The sequence below is a fragment of the Lissotriton vulgaris genome, chromosome 2_1 (genome assembly GCF_964263255.1).
Source record: "Lissotriton vulgaris chromosome 2_1, aLisVul1.2, whole genome shotgun sequence".
NCBI lineage: Eukaryota > Metazoa > Chordata > Amphibia > Caudata > Salamandridae > Lissotriton > Lissotriton vulgaris.
The window spans coordinates 208364404-208388618 of record NC_141687.1 but is presented as its reverse complement, the minus strand read 5'-3'; the positions used below and the strand labels follow the sequence as shown (position 1 = coordinate 208388618).

Genomic DNA, 24215 nt, shown 5'->3' with positions numbered 1-24215 from the left:
TGTGAATCCACATCCCCTTTGTGAATGAAAAAAAAAAGTTTGCCATTGGGCAGGAGTTCAAGGGACCTGTATCAACTCTCGATCATTTTTTGCCTAAATTCAGACGTTACCTTTAAGCTACATTAAAAAAAGTACTTTAATAAAATATTATAACAGACATACTGGTCTGACCCCAGCAGGCCACCATCCCTGTGAGTGCATCCAATTTGTGTGAGTTGCAATTTGCGTCCTACCTCTTGAATATTGATGAGGTAGGTTGATTTGCGACCCACTCGTAATGGTTATTTTATGAACCAACCTAGCAGTACAAAGGTCATTTCACAAAATCATAATTGATTCATATAAAGTCAGTGAGCAATTTTTGACCACTTTTTGCATAACTGATTTCTTGTACATCTGCCCTTTACCTTGATTGTTGCATGGTTGGTCCAATTAGACATAACACCTGATGGACATGTATCTGGATACCAAGTCACCCATATGAGCCCTGCAATTTTTTAGTTTGGGAGCTCAGTCGCAGCTCAGATCAAGACTGAGAATTCTCTCTCCTCTGTCCTGCTACATATATTTCCTATATCACCTTGTATCTATTTATCAGGCACCCCCTCTGTGACTGCATATGCCTTCTTACAAAATCAGTCTTATAAATTGATATTTCTAATGTCTTTGACCATTCTGTTCACTTATAGTACGAGTTGATTTTCTGTTCAACAGAATCTTACAGACTGACACAGTGCCTGCCCTTAACCCTTCAACTCACCACCAGACTCAGACTAACCCCTCTGTTGTCTCTCCCATCATGGCCTTACTTGTCTACATTAGCTCATCATCCCTCTCTTCCCTCCAATCTGCATTCACACGGCGGTGACCTCTCACCTCTTTGTTTATCACCAAGTTGCACATGCACTCTGTGGCTGCCAGCCGGATCTGTTCGTGGTTCTCAAACATGTAGTTTTCTATGTCTGGAATTGCTTTTTCTTTGATGATCTTTTGCCTGCAGATTCCAAATATGAGAAACAGTGATCAATACACAGGACCAGAGCATAAACAGTGTGCAAGGAATTAACTTAAGCCCCGTGTAACCTTTTAACAAAGACAGTGTGACCAGTTAGTTGGCCAGCAAGTCCCTGACACTGACTCAAATTTACATAAAATAACCATTTACATTGAAATGCAATACAAAATTAGCAAAAATCTTAGTGGAATGCATACCCATTATGTAGTGGTTACCATTCAGCAGGTTGGTTCTGGCTGAAACAAGTTATGCATGTCAAGTAGTTTGTTTACATTATACTGACACCATAAAATACATTTCCTGTGATTGAGCCTGCAAGGGAAATCTTGGCTATTTTCTGATGGAGTCAGACGTAGCTGTCAATTATGCAGCAGATGCAGTAGTATCAGGACAAAGGGGTTAGAGGGGGCCCCTTCACCCAAATAACAGCATTATTTTCATATCCAACAGGGGTTAAGGGGTACATTTCCATCCCTGCATTAAGGCCCCTGCGCCCTTGCTATAGCACTGGACGAGTTGCATTAAAAGGTTAATTAATATTATGTTCCTAGGATTTTAAATCCTGTTGAGCCCGATATCCTTGTCTCGACCTTGGTCTGGTACGCACTACATGTCATTCTGTGTTCACATTCGGGGAGTAGTTTGTGTACAGCTGAGTTCAACCATGAATAAAAGCCATCCCCCTTTTGCAACCATACAGTGGTCAATATACACAGCAATGTTGGCAGGAACATCCGCCACTTTTGCGGCTACCTGAAATGGGGCCAATTTCTGGATAGGTGTAGGGAGACTAGAGTAACCATTCAAGCGGCTGGAGATGATGAGGCCAAGGAAATGATAATGGGGGCCTCACTACAGGGGGTTTTATTGCAATATTTACGTTTTAATAACAATCTGAACTTACATCAAATCCACAATATCGACAAGGGAGGTTAAGTAGATTAACTTTATACTTCCCTATTTATGTTTACCTTGATGATAAACTGGTAGTCTTGGAGTTATGTGCACATAGCCATATTATAGGGCTGGCTACTGTGGCATACTGGTTCATAAGTCACACAGACCGTCGAATTTAACCATCAGAGATTTTTCAAGCTTAACCTTAATTTTTACATTACAGTTGTTTTAATGATAGGTCTAAAGAAGGCTTCTCATATCTCCCCTTTTTTTTTAGAAACACTGGCCAATCATAAATGATCTTCAGTGGTTTTCGGAACTTGTTAGAATTTGGACAAGACTTAGGGTGGGCATTCTGGTTGTAAAGAAAAACTTGAATACAATCTAAAGTTAACTATATACTTACTGTTTTTGGAGGTGACGCCCAATTATTAAAGATGACTGTGACAAATCGATGACTCTAGGCTAAGGCTGGGTTGATTCACAGGTCCTTCACTGAAAGCCTGATCCCACTCTTCACTTTTGACCACAACTTGGAAACTACATCCTACCTTTGCCACTTGGAAGGATGCACCCCAGCATCACCGATTTGGGGGTGAGCATCTTATTTGGATGCCAAGTGTAACTGTCAAATGAAAATTTTGAGCTGATGTCCCAAAGCGATGCATACAGAAATCTCTCCACTTTGCATATCAATAACCGTTTTTTAAAGACAGTAGCTACTCACCGTAATTTGTCACTTTTTCCTGCAAAATTTGTTAGACCTAAAAGAGCCTCAAAGTTTTGCATGCCGTCCCGTTCTGTGTTCAGCAGACTGACTAGCGGCCGCACAACCTCGTACACCTGAGGAACAAAGACAGGTTTTATTTGAAGTGAATGGAATTGTACTTGGGATTCACACACGATAACGCAGGAACCTTGGACCCCCTGAGCAAACACGTTTGCACAGGGATCGGAATTTACCCCTTAACTCGTAATAAGTGCCTAAGTGTGTATTGGAGGAGGAAATGGGTGCACCGATTTGGAGACTTTTAACTCCAGGTCTTGGTGGCCCAGGAATCTGCCAAGAGATGCCGAGCGTTCACTTATTGACACGTATAAAGTACCAAGATGAAGAGACTTCATTACAGAAGCAACCTCAAATGTAAGACATGGACAGCAAGTGGACGTTTCTGCCGTAGTTTGCTCGCTGGTAGTAAATTCCCATCAGTGAGAGAACCTGCTTGTCATTTCAAGTGGATGGGTGAGTAGGTATAACCTGATTTGTAGGGGGCATTCTCAGTCAAAACACTCTCTACTCCCTCACATTGTCAGTTCAACATAGTAATCAGCATTAAGGAGGCGACTGCAATGGTATATATCGCTCATGTTTAGACCAGTATTTTGCTGGTAATAATGTTGGTCTTGTAAACTGAGGGCCCGATGTAGGAGCCTTTATACCGGTCGGAAACGGCCGATTTCGGCCGTTTCCGACCGGTATTAGGCTTTAGAGATGTAGGGCCAGATGTAGGTCGGTCGGTAACGGCCGAAAATTGGTATTTTCGGCCGTTACCAACCGGTATACATGATTTGGCATGTAGATTCGGTAAAGTTACCGATTCTGTAAAATACCGAATCGGTATTTTTACCGATTCGGTAAATCTCATATGTAGGTGGGACTCTTCTGAGTCCCAAAGGCCCTACAAAATCGGTATTTTACCACACAATCCTATTGTGTGGTAAAATACCGATTTCAGGTGTGCATGCACATGTGTGCATGCACACCTAGCCTTGTGACAGACAGACATGCCCTTAGGGCATGTCTGTGTGCCACATGGCGCACATGCCTTTTTGTGGGGTGCCAGAGGGTGTCAAAGTGACACCCCCTGCACCCTAGCAAAATTCGGTATTTACCGATTCTGTAAATACAGAATCGGTATTTCCCATTGATTCCTATGGGCTTTGAAGCCCATAGGAATCAATGGTAAATACCGATTCTGTATTTACAGAATCGGTAAATACCGAATGTGACAGATTCGGTATTTACACATCTGGAAATACCTACATGTCCACCACATTGATTTACCGATTTTCAATTACCGAATCGGTAAAATTCGGTAATTGAAAATCGGTAAATCAATTTTACCGACATCGGGCCCATAGGGGACGTTTTATTTAAGAATCAGTAATTTTACCGATTCGGTAAATTTACCGATTCGGTAAAATACCGAATCTGTATTTTTACCGAATCGGTAAATTCCACATGTAGGTGGCACTGACAACAGTGCCACAGGCCTTTAGGAGTCGGTATTTTACCACCCAATCCAATTGGGTGGTAAAATACCGAATCCAGGTGTGCATGCACATCTGTGCATGCACACCTTTGCCATGTGACACACAGACATGCCCTTAGGGCATGTATGTGTGCCACATGGCACACATGCCTGTAATTGGGGTGCCAGAGGGTGTCAAAGTGACACCCCCTGCACCCTTGCAAAATTCGGTATTTACCGATACGGTAAATACCGATTCGGTAATTCCCATTGATTCTTATGGGCTTCAATGCCCATAGGAATCAATGGGCATTACCGATTCGGTATTTACCGAATCGGTAAATACCGAATCCTTCCGATTCGGTAATTACTTACCTACATCTGCCGTGCTCTTTTTTACCACTTCTTAAATACCGATTCGGTATGAATCGGTATTTAAGAGGTGGTAAAAAAGATTTACCTACATCGGGCCCTGGATGAGCAACAGTCGGTCTCCTCAAGAGCTGTTGAGTTTTTGGGGTGTCCCTGGTGCCCATGTATCCATAGGAAGGAGGACTCATAGGCTCCCTTCCTTTGCGGGCCCGATACTGACCCCGTTTATTCAAATATTCATATTGCCTCTTAGTGCTCTTGTATACAGGAAAGCGGCCTGCTTGGGTCTTCCTTCCATCCATCTTGATGGCTGGGAATTAATGTGTAATCCCTTCCTGCTAGGGCTTTTCCATCATACTGATCTGACCATGCGCCTAAGGCTTGGGTAAGGGTTTTAAAATAGATCAGAATCTTAACGATCTTGATGGGTACCATTTGGTGAACCAATGAACCAAAAAGAACCCTTTGCAATTGATTTTTATTTGCCAAGCAAACATTTAATGATTAACTTCCGAATTGCTTCACAGGATCCTTATGCAAGATGCATGCAACACATCTATTTTAGAACATCTAAAATGGATGTTGTATGAATGGTTAGATATTGACTTGTTAATTTATATCACACAGAATGCGACCTTCCGCCAGTGGCAGACTACCGAAGTCATGGAGTCCACTGTGAGGGACAGGAGATAAATCCCTTCTTACTACCATGGGGACATGATAACCCCTAGACAACGTTATGTGAATTTAAGTATTTCAACCCAAAGAAGTAAGGTCCAGACGTACAAAGATTTGTTGTGTGCCCAAATGGGTTTTAGACCCGTTTGCGCTCGCAAAACACCTGTGGCCCATGTACTAATCCCATTTTGCGAGTCACAAATCAATTTGGGACTCACAAAATAGGATTAGCGACTCGCTATTAGGAAGGGGCGTTCCAAGAGCGTCCCTTCCTAATAGCGACTCCTTAAGCTATATAAGAATGTTTTGCAACCACAATTGCGGTCGCAAAACACTCACAGTTTACCACCCTTCTGAGAAGGGTGGTAAAGCGCCCACAAATGGGAAGGGGTCCACAAGGGACCGCTTCCCATTTGTGAATGATTGCACAATTTTTTGGGCAGGCAGTGGTCCCTGGGACCACTGCCTGCCCTTAAAAAATGAAACTCAAAAGTTAAATTTTTATTTTTTTAATGCATCCCGTTTTCCTTTAAAAAAAACGGGCTGCACTAAAAAAAATGCTTTATTTAAAAGCAGTCCCAGATATGGAGGCCACCATCCCTGGGAGTGCCAGCCATTCCCAATGGGGTAGCAAATTGCGACAGCCTCATTAATATGCATGAGGCTTGCAATTTATGACCCCATTGGGATTTGCAAACAATGTCTCAGACACCGTTGTTAATCCCAATTAGCGAGTAGCATATTGCGAGTCGCAAATGCGACGCAATTTGCAACTCGCTAATTGGCGAGTCGTACATCTGACCCTAAATTAATTCTCTATTGGGGCCCTTTATGCATGAATACACGTAGCAACTAGGTAGGGAAACTATCTCAACCCTGAAGAAGGCCTCTGAGCCATATGTCTATAAGCCAAACTTGTTGGTAGATAAGGAGGATTTTTATTAAGTCATAGCCAGTGGCGGCTTGCATGGATCAGGGGTGGTGTAGCAGGGGGGTGTAGTAAAATAAAAATAAACTTACCTCATCGCCGCGTCTCTCCTTCGTAGTCCCTCCGCGCCGAGCCGAAACTGAGACAGGAAGCACACAAGCCCCCCTAAGCCAATTACAGCGCTGTTGTCAGCAGCTTTGTGATTGGTCTGAGCGCCGTGGTTCGGTAATCAGATGGAGTCTATGGGCCTGTGCATGTTCTTCACCCAAGAGAACATGCCAAGTGTGCATTACTTTTTGGCCGGCCCAAGTCAGCTGGCCAAAACCTCATGTGCACACCACTCTACCCCAGCTCTGGTACACTAGACCAAAATTCTTATGTTTGTATTTTCAAATAGGAATTTTTTTTTCAAAACAGCCCGTGTTATTGAAATCAACCGGTGCTGCTTTAAAAAAAATGTTTCCAGCTTAGGAAGATATTGTGAAGAGCAGCCAATTGTCACCTGGCCCATTACTTACTGCCCAAAGCCTGTCAACTCCATTCACAAAGGGATCGGTGTCCCAAAGGGAGAACTTACTCTACCAGTTGCCACCTCTTTTGAGGTGTAGGCACTCAATGTGATGCTACCACAATAGTGAAATCCTAGGACACCAAATCGCCTCTTTCACATTTATTCCTAACAGCAATAAGATATGGGTCGGGAAACCCATTTTGTTAGTCAGAAATGCTTTTCTGACTTGCAATTGGGGGGAAGACACCTCGTCACAAATCCTCTGATTTTGCAAATCGAAGGATTTGCAGTTACAAAATAGCTTTGTACAGCTCGCCCCAGGTAAAGGATCGCTTAGGAGGCCTGACTTGAGGGTAGTGAACCTTTCACCTACAGGACTAGGCGGCTCATGGATTTTGTGCAAGGATACACAGCTTTCAATTTCTGCGGTTTGGTGAGATCAATGGAGGGGAGTTATTTCTTGAGTTGGCAATATCACACAAAAAGATTGCTCTATTTCTGGAGCATAAAAGACATATAGTATGTATAGTCTCACTTCTTATAAAGCTCTAGATGGACTGAAAGTGGAGCACATTTTTAGAAAGCACAAATACATTTTACATAAGGAAACCTACCCTCTCTCCAGGGAATGCAATATCCGGATATGAAACTGCAGCAATTCTGGCCAGAGCATGGCTGGCTTTTGCTTTTCCAACATCAGTGCCCTCGAGGGCCAGCGGTATGAGCGACTGCAAAAAGACACAATAGATGCTCAAGGTTAGTGGCAATAGCATACAGGCGCCTGAAGCATTTGTATTTTCTATAGTAGGCTATATCTTTTTTTTATTTTTTCTAAAGATCTTTTTAAAGTTTTCAGATTACTTGTAAGTACAACTTCAACATTTATCCACTTTGTGTTCAGTTCGGGTTCAGTATTGCATAGTATACATTTCACATACATATTGTTATATAATAGGATCTGTACATCTTCATCATAGACACATCAGTTTAGTTAGGGTACCTATTCTATCCATCCCATCTACCTATCTCGATCCCCTTCAGGAAGGTATAGCGCCCCCTCAATAGGTGTGGGGTGTGCCAACCAATGCTCTGCTGCCACCTGTGGCATGTACCTCGGTTGCTCCACCCAAAAGCACGCGTAATGTGCCTGTGCAGCAGTAAAATATAGTTCAAAATTCAGTATTCCAAACCCACCCTTCGAGTAAGGCCGCGTCATTATCTCCCACTGCAGTCTGGGTTGCTTACCTCCCCACACAAGGCGTATCATCTCTGATTTAAGCGTCTTAAAGGAGTTCGCTCCCGGGTTAAAGGGTATGTTTAAAAACAAATACAGTAGCTGGGGGAGTATAACCATTTTTATTAATGACGCACGCCCAGCCATGGAAAAGGCAGTGCCACCCATCGTGTAACGCTGTCTGCAATTCGAGTTATGACCGTCCCGTAGTTCACTCTTATAAGCTCCCCCTATCTCTGGTGACTCTGATCCCCAAATATTTCAGGTCCTCCTCACACCACTCTAATGGGTAGTCCATCGGGAAGCGCTTAGTAGCTTCTGTAAGTGGGAAGAAACTAGACTTCCCCCAGTTCATCTGGACCCTGGAAAGTCGCCCAAACACTATGAACTCACGCAGTATCGGATTCAAGTCACAGATATACAAGGTAATGTCGGCGTATAGGGATATGAGAATTTGGCATTGAAAACACTGCAGGGCCTTGTCATTATGTGTTTTCTGTAATTTCGCTGCCAGCGGCTCTACAGCGATGGCAAATAGTAATGGGGATAGTGGGCACCCCTGTATTGTCCCTCTTGTTATACTAAACATCCACGAGGTATGCCCATTGATCAGAACTTTTGCTGCTGGCAGATAGTAGTCTATAACTTCCATTCTCACACCCCTACTTATTGGATGGAAGGATAGGATGTAGGATGCTTCAATGCTTTTATTGTCCATAATATAAGTACATTGCTTCCTATACAATCAATAGTCCCTCCACTAAAGATGTCAGCGATGGTGCCATTTCAAATTAAGGAAGACATGATTTTCTTAGGTTTGCTACACATTGCAGGCTGTTATGTTGATAATCTCCTCTTGGTAATATGGTGACGTATTACAGACCCGGGAAGCTTGTGCTGTCTCCTCTGTATAAACTTGTATGCTCCAATAGTTGCATGCTGGAGTGGTTTCCTCCTTTAAAGGGTTGGGATGTTTTCTCTTTTAAAGAAAAGCCACTCATTGCCTATTTGCGTATGGAGTGGAGTGGTCTTTTCAATCGCCAAAATACTTAATAAAATTGGAGAAACCTATCTAATCTGGCCTCTTCATGGGAGATTTATTCATACTTATAAAGGCTCAAAGCTAGCCTAACGTGGACTGTGGTACAGCTGAAGTTTATTGATGAGAGATGTGGATATTCCAGCATTTAGACTGTTGAGATAGTCGATGGAAAAAGCTGGAAGAAAATGATGATCTCCTCTTCCACTCCCAGTTTCCTCACATTGTACCGGGTGAATAATATCAGATCCAGTAATGTCAGAACAAAGCTTGCTGGCTTTTAAGACCAAAAAAGATAATTTCAGTTTTGGCTCCATTCAGCTAGAGCCGGGAGGCGTTCATCCATGCTTTATTTTGTTTGAGACATTATTATATTTTTTTTTTGAGAACCTTTATTATTACTTCAAGCAATTACAAGTATGGGTCTACAACCACCCCGGCCGGCCGCTAGTCAAAGCAGAAATACAGCAGAGCAATGTGAATAGTTGTAACAGTTCGAAAACTGCCTTTGACACCGTCTCGCACCCTATCCTTCTGCTGCGTTTAGAGGAGGCTGGTGTTACCGGCACTGCTCTCGAGTGGTTCCGGTCGTTCTTAACCAACCGGGCCTTTAGCGTGACCGTCCCGCCTTATCAGTCCAAATTCCATCCGTTGAACCTGGGCGTCCCCCAAGGCTCCTCGCTGAGTCCTACGCTGTTTAATCTTTACGTAAGGCCGCTAGCTGAGGTTGTCAAACAATGGGGTATGACCATGGTGTCATATGCCGATGACACCCAGCTAGCGGTCACGATCAGCGGGGATGCTGAAGTCGACGCTCCCAGGTTTCAACAAGGACTGAGGGCGGTCGCCAGCTGGATGACGTGTAATTGTCTCCAGCTAAACGCTAGTAAGACCGAGGTCATGGTATTTGGTAGACAGCCGGAACTGTGGGGAGAGAGATGGTGGCCGGAGGAGTTGGGTTCTGCTCCCATCCCAGTCGCCGAGCTTAAGAACCTCGGGGTCTGGCTGGACCCTTCCCTTACGTTTGCATGCCACACTAAACGCACGGCTGCATGTTGCTTCGGCATCTTGCGTGGGCTCCGTCCTGTGCTAAAGTTCTTCGATGCCCCCACTCGGCAACTCATGATCCAAGCTACCGTCATCTCCAGGCTGGATTATACGAGTTCCCTGCTGGCCGGGCTGAACGTAGCTGAGATCGGGCGCCTGCAAAGGATCCAGAACGCCGCAGCGAGAGCGGTGGTAGGCCTCCCAAGATTCTGTCCTACCTCCAGCACCATACGAGCGCTGCACTGGCTTCCGGTGGCTCAGCGGATTCAGTTTAAGGTCCTCTGCGTCGCCTATAAGATCTTGAAGGGGTCCCCGGCAACGATCCTTACGACCCTCATGGCCAATTACATCCCAGCACGACCCTTGAGATCGGCAGACCTCGAATTGGCCGTGGTGCCGCGCTTTAAGCGAAGCAGGGCCGGTGGACGCTCATTCCGAGTGCGGGCCGCTGCTTTGTGGAACTCCTTACCCCCGGCAATTCGCGCTATGAGCGATTTGCTTTCTTTTCGTCGCGCTTTGAAAACGTTTTTATTCCCTTAGTTATTTGCTTGTGTTGTTTTATCTAGTTGTGTTGTGTAGCTGCCTTGTCGGGCGCCAGGACGCTCCTTAGCTGGAGCATCTGTGCGCCAAATAAAAAACCACTAAAAAAAAAAAAAAAAAAAAACCGGGGTCCTACAAATGTCCAGGACATGACTTGTAGTCAAGCATACAGGGCTGAATTCAGGATTATAAAGGTTCATTTTACAATAAGGAAAAACGAAAAATAAGTGCCATACGGTCATACATGGTCCTACAATAATGAACATGAATCAGGATATCCGCAAATAGTACAAATACAAATGAAGCATTGGGGGTAAGTTACGCAGATCAGGATAAATGTAGGCACAAACCCGTTCCGTAGCAAAACTGAACCCCACCCCTCAAAAACGAAACATATTGTAGGAGACATGAAGAACGACGACACTAAAAAGGGAAAAAAGACTAAAGGGCCATAGAAACAAATAACGGACAATTTGACAAACCCCATCCCCCTACCCCCCACCCTGCACCCCTGCAGAAGGCCACGGCCTGCCCCCCCCCCCCAGCAGCGTGCCTGTCGCCCTAATGGAGACCCGAAATATAGGAAAAGAGGAGAAAGAAGAAGAGAAGAAAAAGGTGGAGGAGGGCCCTCGATCTTGCCACCCGGCCCCGCCCCTCACCCCTGCGCCCAGGAGACATCCTAAAAGCAAAATCAGAATATCCATGGAGAACATCAATTACCGACCACACCAACAATGTAATCCCAGCCAAATGTCCCCCAAGCACCGACAGCCGACAATAAGTCCACTAGACTCTGGACGGTATCATCCCTGGCCTTTTCTATCAATGGAACAAACATACGTCCACTTATCAATCGGTATACAGAGCGGCGTGGAGGGTCCAAGTGATCCGGGCGGGCCAGGCCGAGTTATCGCTTCATAGGACTTCAGCAACCCAAACCCATCCGAACATGTATGGCGGGAATCCGTTTGTGTCAACATTGACCCCGAAAACATACCCAAGTCCGAACACAGTCTCACCATCCAAGGAGGGAGAGTCACACAATCCGGCAAGCGCCGAGACGTCGCCGGGGCAGCCCAAGAAATAGATCGGCGTTGTCTCCTCAGCCGCCAATTAGTCATGTGCCCCGAAGAAACACTCGCATGTACAACAGAGCTGTCCAGGGCGATCACGGGAGCTGGGTCTTTCAGCGGCTCCAGGAACCCAGGCGTAGCTGGAGCACTCTTCATGGACATAGAGGCGGGCACGTCGGCACTCCGGTGAGATCGAACTGTGCCCGTGTGGAACGGCGGGACAACAATGGCGGCCATCCTTCTTCCCAAGTCCCGGGCATTACAGTTCAGGGTCTTGTGCAGGGTCGCCAGAGCAGCCAATATATCTGTGGACGTGGGCTCCTTCTTCTGCCGCCAGTCCCCTGATCTCATCCGCACGGCAACTGTTCGACCTGGATGTGGTCCGCAGGGGAGGGCGCCGGCCGCCATCTTAGCCGATCCGGCCTCGTCCATCTTCACCTCACCTTAGGGACCGGGCCCCAAACCAGGGCGCTACAGGATTCCCAGTCGGGACTCAAAAATACAAGGCAGGCTCCCTGGAGAAGAGTCACCAAAGGGCTAAACAAAATCTCTGCCGCTTCCCGGGAGCCGCCTGCCGATTCCGGGGGTGATCCTTGATTATGCCCGGACACAGAACTGGGAAGGGGGGCCAGATATCGTGCACTCCCCTCGACTCTGCTTTGCCACGCAGCCCCACGAGGCACTGCGCTAGGTGGACTGGGTCGTCACTGTCGCCATCGGCCCATCAATTCACCGGCGCCCTCCAGCCGACACCTCACCTCCACCAGTGGCTGCTGTTGTCGCATTCGCGGCCGGCTGCTCCTCTCAATCGACACCCCGGTCCCAGCACCGCGAGGGCCTCAGAACAGTCGGGGACATTTCTCCGGGTCTACTGCACGTAGAAGCCTCAGGAGCAGACGGTAAGTGAAAGTTCTCCTTCGCCTACTTAAATATGCCGGTACGGCTCAGGATAATTGCCAGGATGTATGCGCGGGGTGAGAGGGCTCACGGAGCCAAGCGTCTAGGCGGCCATCTCGGTCGCTAGCGTGGCTCCTCCTCCTGTTTGAGACATTCTTGAAGTTCATCATAATGGATTTTTTTCCAGTTGGAATTTTACCAAATCCGCGTGTCATCAGTGTAAGACTCTTGGCTCTTATCAAATCTAGGTGACGGAGTAAGTAATTGTAGGTTAAACTAGGTGACAAGGGAAAGCCCATGGCATCCCGCAATTTAGATCCTTTGATTCATTCAGAAATTAAGCCATATTAACTGTCCATTATAAATCAACTAAGAAATATTGTGGCATAATGATAACTCATTATCTGGTCCCACTCACCCCATATCTTTCTTCTGGTTTAGAAGTGGAATGTAATAATCCACTGTGTTGAATGCCACCAAGACTGCCAGGTAAGGACCATTGGCCATCACTTGAACTGAATCTATACCAAACAATACTGCTCAGATCCATGACATGGGGCGGAAACCAGATTGAGCCTCATCAAGAGGTAGATTTACTAATGCGTTGTGCCTGGTTGGTTGGTTTTACTTTGTAACACAAACCTACAGAAAAAGTTACGTTAGGATTCACTACCCAACACAAATCAGGATTTCCATTGGATAGTTTCCCAAAGTTATGCAAAGTGCTGCTTGGCTTTACATTGCTTCAAGGGGGTTTTCCATGAGTGGTGCATGGTCGTTTCTATGCAACCACTCATAGGGGCCTATTTACAATGAAATGACAGAGTTTGACCTTAGCCTTCCTGTCTTAATGCTTCACAGCGGCATTAAGAAATGCAGGACTGCCCCATATTTTCATATTAAGAAACGCAGGGATGCACCATATTTACAACACTGGGGTGCAGCTCTGCATTTCCCCCTGCGCTGGCGCTAAACGTAGCAGCCTAGCTCCAACGCAGGCACCCTTGCACCATAGTGCAAGGGTGTCTGCGTTGAGGGGAAGATTGTTTATGTGCAGGAAGGTGTCCCTTCCTGCACAGAAACAATCTTTAAATGACGTTCTGTAACTTTTATGTGTGCTACTTAATGCAGCACACACAGAAGTTGCAAAATGTAACTTCTTATTTTTAATGTTTATGTGCAAGAAGGGACACCTTCCTGCACATAAACAAACCATGGCAATTTGCTGTTTCTATGTGTGCTGCACAATGCCGCCCACATGGAAACCGCAAAAACGAGGAGAAATAAAGCATTCTCCTCGTTTCACCTGTTTAAGACCAGGTTTTTCCTGGTCCTAATTTTGACGCTGCCTCCTTATTACACTGCCTTTGTAAATAGGGGGCCGCTTCACAATCAATGGGTGTTGCGGTGTTACGCCCACCACAACACCCATTGCCCCCCCTTTCACGCTAAGTACAGCGTGAAAGGGTGCCTTATTGAATCACAACCTCACTGAAAGTGACTTTGTTGCAGCGATAGAGGCTTGTAAATATGCCCCATAGTTTGTGACACAACTCCCATGCGTTTCCACCTAATATTCTATACCTCTTTGAGGCAGGCACTGCAAGAAGACATTTTTTATTTCTCCTTGCTTTTCCTACCTTGCATGCGTATTGCACTGTACAGCACACATTCAAAGCAGAAGTTTTGAAAGAATTAAAGGATAGTTGTACTGGAAGTTGCTGCGCAGCGTTCGTTGCCTTACTTTTAAGTAAATCTGGGCCCAAGAATTCCTTGCACCTCCAGCTGCTATTGCAATCAAAGACAAACTCCTTTATCGAGGATTATGCTTGCACGTAGCGGACCGTCAAAGGTTCTACCTTGCTGAAAGGGAGGTAGTGAGGTATTTTTATTACTGGTGTAATAATAGCTTTACTAGCTTATGGTGGATGATTTCCAGCGGTGGGGAGACATTGACTAAGTTCCTAATAATGGGGCTAAACTGAACTGGGACACTAGCCAAAACACATCTGGGTGAAGTATTATAATCTTTGTCCACTGTATGTGTGTTGCCTATAAGGAAGGCTTCATATGTATTTAAGGCAGAATTCTTGGAAGTGAAACGTAAATACATGTGATACCAGACCAGAAATGTTCCATTTATTTCGTTGGTATTTGACTGGATTTTTTGAACAACTCATTTGAGGAGGCATTGAGTTTAATAATCGCCCGAATACTTCCTTTTAACTTAGTTTTATTAATTAAAGTTTCACTTATTTTGTTACACATTTCCTTTGGTCATTGTTTGATCTTATTGGGCCTTGGAGGCATGATAAAATCAGACACTACTTAAAGGAGATTTTTACTTCAGTGCACCAGTATTGAATTTAGCATCTAAAATGACATTAAGGTAGGCTCCTAAAAGCTCTTTGTGTTTTTTAAATATGTTAAGCACTACCTTCTGTGTTTAAAGCCATTACTGCCATTGAAAATAATGGTTGACATATGCTGATACAGGTAAAGGTTGCATGGAATGTCTATTCTCAAGGTTTAATTTACATATCTTATTTTTTTTACCTTTCCACCTCCTTGTGCCACAATAATGCCTCTGTCCTTTGGATCCTCACATAAAGCAAGGAATACCCTAAAATGGAAAACAACATAAGGTAAACAGCTTATTTCTCCAACAAATATTATGCATAATAGCGTCTTGCTATTTCATCATACAAACTTCTAAATTCCTACTACTATACGTAATCTGCTTTAGATAGACCATAAACATTTTGAATGACTGTATATTCAGGTCCCTGAAAATGTAAGAAGCTTTCTGAGTGCCTCACTGTGCATTCGGACATAGTTTAGCCATAATGCCTGGAGGTGTGGTGCTTAATGTATAGGGAAACTGCATGTGTGCAATGTGAGGGGAACTGCATGTGTGCAATAATTATCATGGAAATACTAATGTGATCCCTGCACAAACTCCTGTTTACACCATGTTCCGGATGTAAAGTATGACAGAAATACACCCATAACCTGGAAGAAAATGCAAAGGCTGGAATACCGCATTCAAGTCCAACTACAGGCCTAAATCCACTAACATTTCCTACATGCTTGGAGCGGGTGTTAAATGGGTGTGAGGGCTTTGTGGAGGCCAGGGATGTGTATGGTAGGTGTGGCAGGTAGGTGGAGAGCTGTGCAACAGTTACCCACAGCCCCTGTAGCACTCAAATCGGACTGGGTCAAGTGTCTTCTCACCCAGAATGTCCAGGTCCATAGTTTGAAGACCTGGGAGTACCAGGCCCAGCATTTATGGACTTGTAATTTGGGGCCTAGAGACAAAGGACATGTTAGATAAACCCATGAGGTATAACTCTGGGAATACCACTCCAAGCTACTTCTAGTGACATTGCGCTACAATCACACGACAGAAAATACCACAATAGTTAGCCACTTCTCGATTGGTACATAATGACTCAACAGAGTCCTGTTTCAATGGACAATGGGTCAGCTAGGAAAGAAAGCTGAGAGAGCTATCCCCTTTTCCAGACAGTAAAGGTTGTGTGTAAATCTTCAGAATAACAGTCATACAGAGGTAATGCAACCTGGCTTTTATCTTATATTGGTTAGATAGTTACCTTGCTAAGAGCTCCTTAGTTGCATCAGTGAGGATGGCACTGTCTGCTTTCACCATGCATGTGAGCGCCGAAGTCACTCCTGCCTTGAGCAATCGCTTCACTCGCTTCGACACAAAGTCTTTCTTGTCCTGAGAAAGGTAGGATACATCTGTTAATACTTGGCAGTAGGGGGTTAGATGCATGTGTTATGTGTGAGGAGAAATAACTTTTTTAAACATTGGCACCCTTATGTTCTTGGAAAAGGCAGAGCACAATGTTTTGTTGGGAGAATACCAGCTAAACCTCGGGCATATTATCAATGATCGCCTCTTTAGCGGCAGGAAACTGCCGTTAAAGTGGCGATAATGGGCTTGATAATATGATCTTGAGAATTCCAATAGAAGCCCATGTTCACACCAGAACATGGGCTTCTATGGGAATTCCAAAGGGCATATTATCAAGCCCATTATCGCCGCTTTAGCCGCTAAAGAGGCGATCATTTTAACACCGTTTCGTGATAATATGCCGGTCCAGAGTCATGCTCAGCTTTATGAGTAACACAGAGCCTTAAAGGGGATTCGTTTTTTCACCAGCAGCCAATGTGGATAACCAGTTGCCTGAGAGGCGCACTGAAATTTAGGGAGGTTTAGTAGCAGCGGGGCAGTGGCATTTGGAAAATGTGAAGTTTGTTGAGCAGCCGCTGTTGTAAGCCCATATGTAAAGCAATACAGTAATCAAGTCTAGATAGTAGAAGGGCTACAATGACCCTTTTCCTGGGTACACAAAGGATAAAAGGAAAAGTTTTCCGCAGGGATTCAATAGATAGAAACATGTCAAAGTGACTTGACTTACGCGGTCTGCAGAGGTGAGCTTGTCATTAAAATAGACTTCAAGGTTTCTAACTTTCCTGACCAGGAAGGCCAAGTTTCCTAGATCCTGTGGCCGCCACATGGAGGACCAGAATACGCGGCGCAACCAAATAGCAGGACCGCTGTTTTCCCTCAATTGAGTTTAAAACAGTTTTTGTTGATCCATTTTCTCACCTCCTGCATACTGTTACAGAGGTGTGCGGCTACCTCAAGGGTTGTATGACATCACAACGCGGGCTTTTACCCTGCGTGCCATTACAACACTGTTTTTACAACGCATGTCGTTACAAGGACTTGCGCTGTAAGGGCTGGATAGTGGAATAGTTTAATTTTCTATTCCAACTCCAGCCCATGTTACAGTAGGGATGGTGTTGGAATAGAAAATTAACTATTCCCTATCCAACAGCGCCCTCCAGCGCAAGTCGTTGTAACGACTTGCGTTGTAAAAGCAGCGTTGTAATAGCAGCGCGGGGTAATGCCCGCGTTGTAAAGGCTGTTTACCACCTCACGTAGGTCAGTGAAAATGGAAACCACTATCTTGGTGTCATCAGCACAGGACACTATAGAGGAACCAAAAGACCATATGAGTTTTGCCGGGGGGAAACATAGACATTAAACAGTGTGGGCCGTAATGCTGAGCCCTGAGGGCCACACACGGAAGAGAGAATGGATTAGAGAAAAAATTACAGAGTAACTAATTGTTATCGTCCAGCTAGAAAATACCCTCGCGTAGTCAGGGTGGCCTTACTTATTCCAATACTCTCCAAGCGGGTTAGCAGTACTTTATGGTTGACAGTGTCAAAAGCTGCAGACAAAACTAAGAAAATGAGGGCAGCTTTCAATTATCTCGTTGTTCTCCTTGGTTGCTACAATCAAAGCAGATTCCGTGCTGTGACTACCACTAAAACCACGCTGAGATGAAGTAGTTTGGTAGTAGTAAGGAAAGATGACAATTCTGTATTCATAGCTTTCTCTGCTATTTTTGCAGGATTCAGAAGTAGTGAGATAGGGCAATAACTATTAACTTCCAAGGGGTTTAATGAGGGCTTCTTTATTAAAGGTATAATTGATGCCGTTTTCCAAGTTGTAGGAAATTATCCAGATTTGAGGATGTTATTTAAGAGCGTGGTAAGATGTCCTTGGCACAGATGACTAGGAGGGCAAGGATAAGTAGGAGCCCAATATTAGTGGCTTCAATAAGCTTAATTGCCAGCTTTGTTGACGGAGGGGAAAAAACGAAAACTTTTCTTGGAAGGGTTTATTGTCTATGGCAGGGTTCTCCAATATTTTCTGTGAAAAGAGCGACTTATGGCCAATGAAAATCATCCTTAGCTACTAATATTAACATAAGTATAAAAAATAGCACACGTTCGCCTGTAGGCATCGTGGCGCTGAATTTCAGATGTTTATTTATACCCATTTTATCAGCCTCAGATGCCTGAAAGGATGAGTGGACCCGCCAGGATTTCAACCTGTGACCATGAAGTCAAACATAGGTACCTGCAGTGGACACATTTATCCACTGAGCCAACAGTGTTGTAATACTGACCACTTTAGGGGGCTGGATTACATCAGTGGATACCGTATGCAGGATTACGAACAGTGGTCACCTCAGATCGTCAAGAATGGTTGGCATTAGTAATGCAGAAAAAGCCCTGTCAATGTGAGTAATACATACCAGCCCTAGGTGCAGTGCCCTTGGCTGTCAGTAAGTAACAATACTATGCAAAGCTGCACGATGTATGGCTCATATGTCAGCTTTACATATATTTTGGAAATTCAACCATTTTTCTCCTAATATTAGCTCATGCGACCCGAAAATACACACATGTGCATCTGGAATATGCACTTTCCACTTACGGTACATGTATATTAATTCAGCCCAGCTAAAGCTTCCTATTTATTAGGGTGGGCTGCACAAAGGAGAGCTACTTATAGGAAGCTGAAGAGCTACCAGTGGCGCATGAGTCACCCATTGAAGGGCCCTGGTCCATGTCTTTCATACACCTGTGCTTCTCCAGCTACATTTGCATCCAGAATTCCTGTTTTTTTCTTGGATTAACTGAATATGATTATTATGATTCAAGGTTTCCTTGCTCAAGTGTACCACTTCCTTCTTGTTACTGCTGTGAAACTGTCCTTTCCTATCTCATAAGACCTCAATCAACAATGGGCAAGGCCTACCTTGGGATGCTCTTCGGGCACATGCTGTTTTGAGAACTTGGCCAGCTGTACCAGCTCAGGAATGATCTCTTTCACATCGTAGCTGTTGGTGCAGTTCACTAAGGTCGACGCGACAGCATACAGGACCGTCTTATCGCTAGACTGAAAATCAAGAACAGATTAGTAGATAAATACAAATGAAGAATTTGTTTTGATCTTCAAGGGCTAGATTACGAAGATGTTAAGCATCCACTGTGACACCCTTTTCGCTTCATTGCTTTGTTATACATTATTTTCTTACAGTGGGACTGTATGAGAGTGCCTCAGAGTAAATCATCACACGAACACTAATTTGAGAAATCTGTTCTAGCTCACCATTTGTAAGTCATATAAATATACATATAGAGTGACGTATAGAATGAGATGGCTATCCTGTATATATGGAGTGATGAACATGTTATCTTTGGTAATGCTCTTCATGGACTCAAACTAGCTGCAGAGTCTTCACATTCTGAATATTCTCTAGGCATCAGAATGCATCTGGAAACTTCTCAGCAGTACCTCTATGCACGGGTAGGTGGTGTCGATGACTCTGCACTGACGCTGTTCTGCTCTGGAAATGATATGCGGACGCTATATTCCCCTCACTCCCTCGCTGACGTCAGTTGCTCTCAAGGCTGTCTCTTATCCCAGAGTCAGAGCCCCTATAGATAATTGGTTGTGACAAGTGTGCAGATTCTTAGAAATTGGATCAAATTAATAAGAGAGTCCAATCACAGAAAAGGGAGGGAGGGTCAGTGGGGAATCTGTGGCAAGATATAATCTTTATAAGAAAAACCATTACCGAAGGTAAATAACTTTTTCGAAAGAGACTACAAGCTGTAGATTCCTCACCTTTGGAATAGATACCAAAGCAGTACCTATTCAGAGGTGGGTCTGCAAATGGACTCAAACCAGAAAGTCCTGCAGGACCAAGCAGGCAAAACTTGAATCGAGTCTCACAGAGATGAGAGGTAGCTCCGGAACCGCAGCTGGTGATGTAGAAAAAACTGGAGCTGATTTCAGTGCGCAGGATAGCACCTATATAAGCTCCACTTGTCATTTCCGGAGCAGAACAGCATACGTTTGGAGCCGTATGGTGCCACCTCCCGATACGCAGAGGTACTGCTGAAAAGTTTCCAGATCCAGTCTGAGGAATCAGGCCAGATCCGCCTGGGGAATATTCAAAAGGTGAAGGAATCTACAGCTAGAAATCTCTATCTGAAATGTACACGTAGAGTAACACTGTAGGCAAATCCTGAACAATTACATTGTATGAAGAATAGTCTTTAAATACATTTGTGGTCCATTAAATGTAAATGTAAATGTAAGGTGTTTTGTAGCGCGCTCAATTACTACCGGAGTATTCTGGCGCGAATGACCGCTGGGGAACCCGTCCTGGCTTTCCCTGTGAGATGGTCCCATGCTGGGTATCTCCAAGGTGAAGCCAGACATCCCCGGTGTCTGTGGGGGGCCGTTGTAGAGATGAGGCAAGCTTAATGCCCAGAGTTACCGAGTGTGATCACTGCCCAAAGTGGGCACCGAGGCGAGAATTATCAGTCCGCTGACCCTGGTCCTCGACCCTGCCGCGTCGGGAATCGAACCCTGGTCCCGGGCCGTTCTCAGCCTCCGGGTCTGCCGCCTCTAACCAGTGAGCCACATCTCTCTCATTAACTTTGTAGAGTCTACTTGTTTGATAGTAATGAAAAAAGGCTGCTCTTACACTACTAGATTACTATAGCAGCAGTGTCTCGAGGGGCAAAGCTTAGAGATTTGATACAAAATCAAGGTCCTGCAAGCATCCAATATCGACAGGCTGGAGTTAAACACATCTGAAAACATTGTTAAATATAAACAGGTTGAGTGATGGACAAGTTACCTTGGACAGCTCAAACATGGCTTGCAGAGCTGGCTCATCTTCCACAAAGTCATCCTTGACGTCTGCATCCAGGGTCAGGTAAGCAAGCCCCTCTACCGCCCACTTCCTGGTTCGATTGTCAATGCCTGCATTACACAGCCACCTGGGCAAGGAGGCGAGAAAGAGCATAGTCAGTCCTCAGACACAGTGATTTGTGGATCATTAAAAAATAAACCACGTGTGCCATAAGAATTGTGCCGGTTCAATGATCACCTTGTTCAGACGTGTACATTCAATAATACCCTCTTGATGAGGCATAGCCTCTTTTATCATTTAACAGTATAAGATACAAACATTAATTACACGCCTTCTAGTATAACCTATGTCATGATAAATCTCCATCGCTTATGGTAATGGGAAAACACACAGGAAACTGATTAAGTGAGAATGTAGGAACATAAATCTACAGTAGACAAAGATAACGAGATGACAACACTTTCATAAAACTGTATAGAAAGAAAACACAAATTCTTATGCAATATTGACACATTTTTTGATCTAGACTCATTCCTTTTGGAAATTTATTTATTTATTTATTTATATGCTTATTTCGCGCCTGAATCAGCCCCGAAGGGGTATCTCCGCGCGTAGCTTCTGAGCAGGTATCATGGAGCTACCAAGGACATAAGACTACTGCGATTGCGGGGGAAAACATTAGTCTTGGGAAAAAAGATATGTTTTTAACTTCCTTCTAAAGGACAGATGGTTGGAGGTATGTCTCAGCAATGGGGGCAGAGAATTCCAAAGCATCGGGCCTTTAAGTGAGATGGCCCGTCCTCCCTGTCTTGCTCTCGTCACCCTAGGGACCTGAAGCAGCATAGTGCTACTGGAGCGTAGAGCACGTCTTGGTAGGTAGGGGACAAATATGTCTCTTAGATATTGAGGGCCGGAAAGCGACACTGATGAACCCTAACTGATTAATCTATTCCGATAATATTTTCAAGATAAGGGCACTAGGTTGGCAATTTACCCTGATGAAGGCCCATTTTATACCTATCTTTTTCACTATCCCTCATTCTCTCTTCCCCCGGATTTGCTTTTTTTGTTCCTTCTGCATCGTCTGCCCCACTCCCTTCTTATTCCTTTTATTTTGGAAAGTGAAGTACGTTTTATGACTTTTTGATATTTCTTTCAGTCTAGTCACAGGATTCAAAACTGGCTCTGGTGATATTTCATGACGATAATCACATTTTCATCATGCTGGCTTTGTACCATTTTGGTTATTTGCCAAACGAGAGATTCACCTATTTGGATTTGTAAAACTGTTTATCCTGTTAGCTTTTCACCAAAAAGTCAAGTATCCATTTTCACTAATGTTATAGCCTCAAAAAGACTATTTTGTCAAATCGTCAAACTAACACGCTGGCATAGATGGAAAGCTGCATCATGGGTGGGTCCAGGAATCTGTATTGGTTCAAAAGAGAACCTAGAGCTGATCTCTGCGTTTGCAAGATCTGTGGGGCCAAATGTATCATCATTTGAAACAGCGCAATGCACCATGTATGCTAAGATATGTTGCATTCCTGCTCTCTCACTGTGCTGATGCACTCAGTGGAGCCTAGCACCAATAAAGGTAACTTTGCGCCAGGCTGCAAGGATGCCTGCGCTGCAGGCAGGATTGTTTTGTGCAGGAAGGGGCAGCTTCTAGCACTAAACAATCCTTAGAGGCGTTTTCCTCTTAATAAGTGTTCTACAGAATGCTGCACACTTAGAAAGAGAAGAAAACGAGGTGAAATATGGATATTTCTCCTCGATGCACCTCTCTCAGGAAGGCGTACAATTCTGATGCATTCCCAAGTTTATCAGTCTTGGTACATCTTATAATGTGCCAAAATTCAAGGGTGGAAGCGTAGGCAGACCCACGCAACACCCAAGGAACACCTTCAATCAATCAATCAATCAATCAATCAATCGATCAATCAATCAGGACATTTTTAGAGCGGGCTACTCACCTGCAAGGTTCGCAAGGCGCTGGGTGGGTGGGGGTGCTGCTACTGCTCGAAGAGCGAGGTCTTGAGTTGCTTCCTAAAGGAGAGATGGTCTTGGGTCAGTCGTAGGTGGGTGGGGAGTGAGTTCCACGTCTTAGCAGCCAGGTAGGAGAAGGATCTTCCTCCGGTGGTGGTTCTGCGAATCGGTGGGATGGTGGCGAGGGCGAGGCTGGCGGAGCGGAGTTGTCAGGTGGGTGTGTAGAACATTAGGCGGTTGTTGAGGTATTCGGGGCCATTGTCGTGGAGAGCTTTGTGAGCGTGGGTGAAGAGCCTGAACGTGATTTTGCTGACGGGGAGCCATGCAGGTCTCTCAGGTGGGCAGAGATGTGGCTGTGTCGGGGTATGTCCAGGATGAGTCGTGCATTAGCGTTCTGTATGCGTTGGAGACTTTTCTGTAGTTTGGCTGTGGTTCCGGCATAGAGAGCCTTTCCGTAGTCCATTCGGCTGGTGATGAGGGCCTGGGTGACCGTCTTTCTGGTGTTGGTGGGGATCCACCGGAAGATCTTTTGGAGCATGCGCAGGGTGTTGAAACATGATGATGAGACGGCGTTGACTTGCTTGGTCATCGTGAGGGAGGAGTCCAGGATGAAGCCTAGGTTGCGTGCATGGTCCGTGGGCTTCGGGGCGGTGCCCAGTGCAGGGGACTACCAGGAGTCGTCCCAGGCAGAGGGCATGGTCCCAGGATGAGGACTTCCGTCTTGTCTTAATTTCAGTTTCAGACGGCTGAGCTTCATCCATTACGCAACGTCTTTCATTCCTTCCTGGAGGCTGGCTCTGGTGGTGGCGGGATCGTTGGTGAGGGAGAGGATCAACTGGGTGTCGTCGGCGTAGGAGATGATGTTTAGGTTGTGTTGGTGTGCGATGGCTGCGAGGGGGTCATGTAGATGTTGAAGAGGGTGGGGCTGAGCGAGGAGCCTTGAGGTACGCCACAGATGATCTTGATGGCCGCTGAGCGGAAGGGAGGGAGGTGGACTCGCTGAGTTCTGTCGGAGAGGAAGGAGGTGATCCATTCCAGGGCTGTTCCTTGGATCCCGGCGTGGTGGAGGCTGCTTGTTAGGGTGCCGTGGCAGACTGTGTTGAATGCGGCCGATAGGTCGAGGAGGATGAGGGCAGCAGTTTCCCCGTTGTCGAGCAGGGACCTGATGTCGTCGGTGGCTGCGAT

At 45.2% G+C, this 24215-nt stretch overlaps 1 protein-coding gene across 1 annotated transcript in view; it reads right to left on the bottom strand.

The window, feature by feature from the left end:
• Positions 1-24215, bottom strand: part of LOC147729844 (protein unc-45 homolog B-like) — a 67083-nt gene that overhangs the window by 5698 nt on the left and 37170 nt on the right. Inside the window, exons 7-13 of the mRNA XM_086954040.1 lie at positions 21027-21168; positions 19130-19270; positions 16098-16225; positions 15040-15106; positions 7268-7381; positions 2640-2755; positions 877-994 (exon numbers count right to left, since the gene is read on the bottom strand). Coding sequence (XP_086810166.1) covers positions 877-994; positions 2640-2755; positions 7268-7381; positions 15040-15106; positions 16098-16225; positions 19130-19270; positions 21027-21168 — 826 coding nt within the window. The remainder of the gene's footprint in view (positions 1-876; positions 995-2639; positions 2756-7267; positions 7382-15039; positions 15107-16097; positions 16226-19129; positions 19271-21026; positions 21169-24215) is intronic.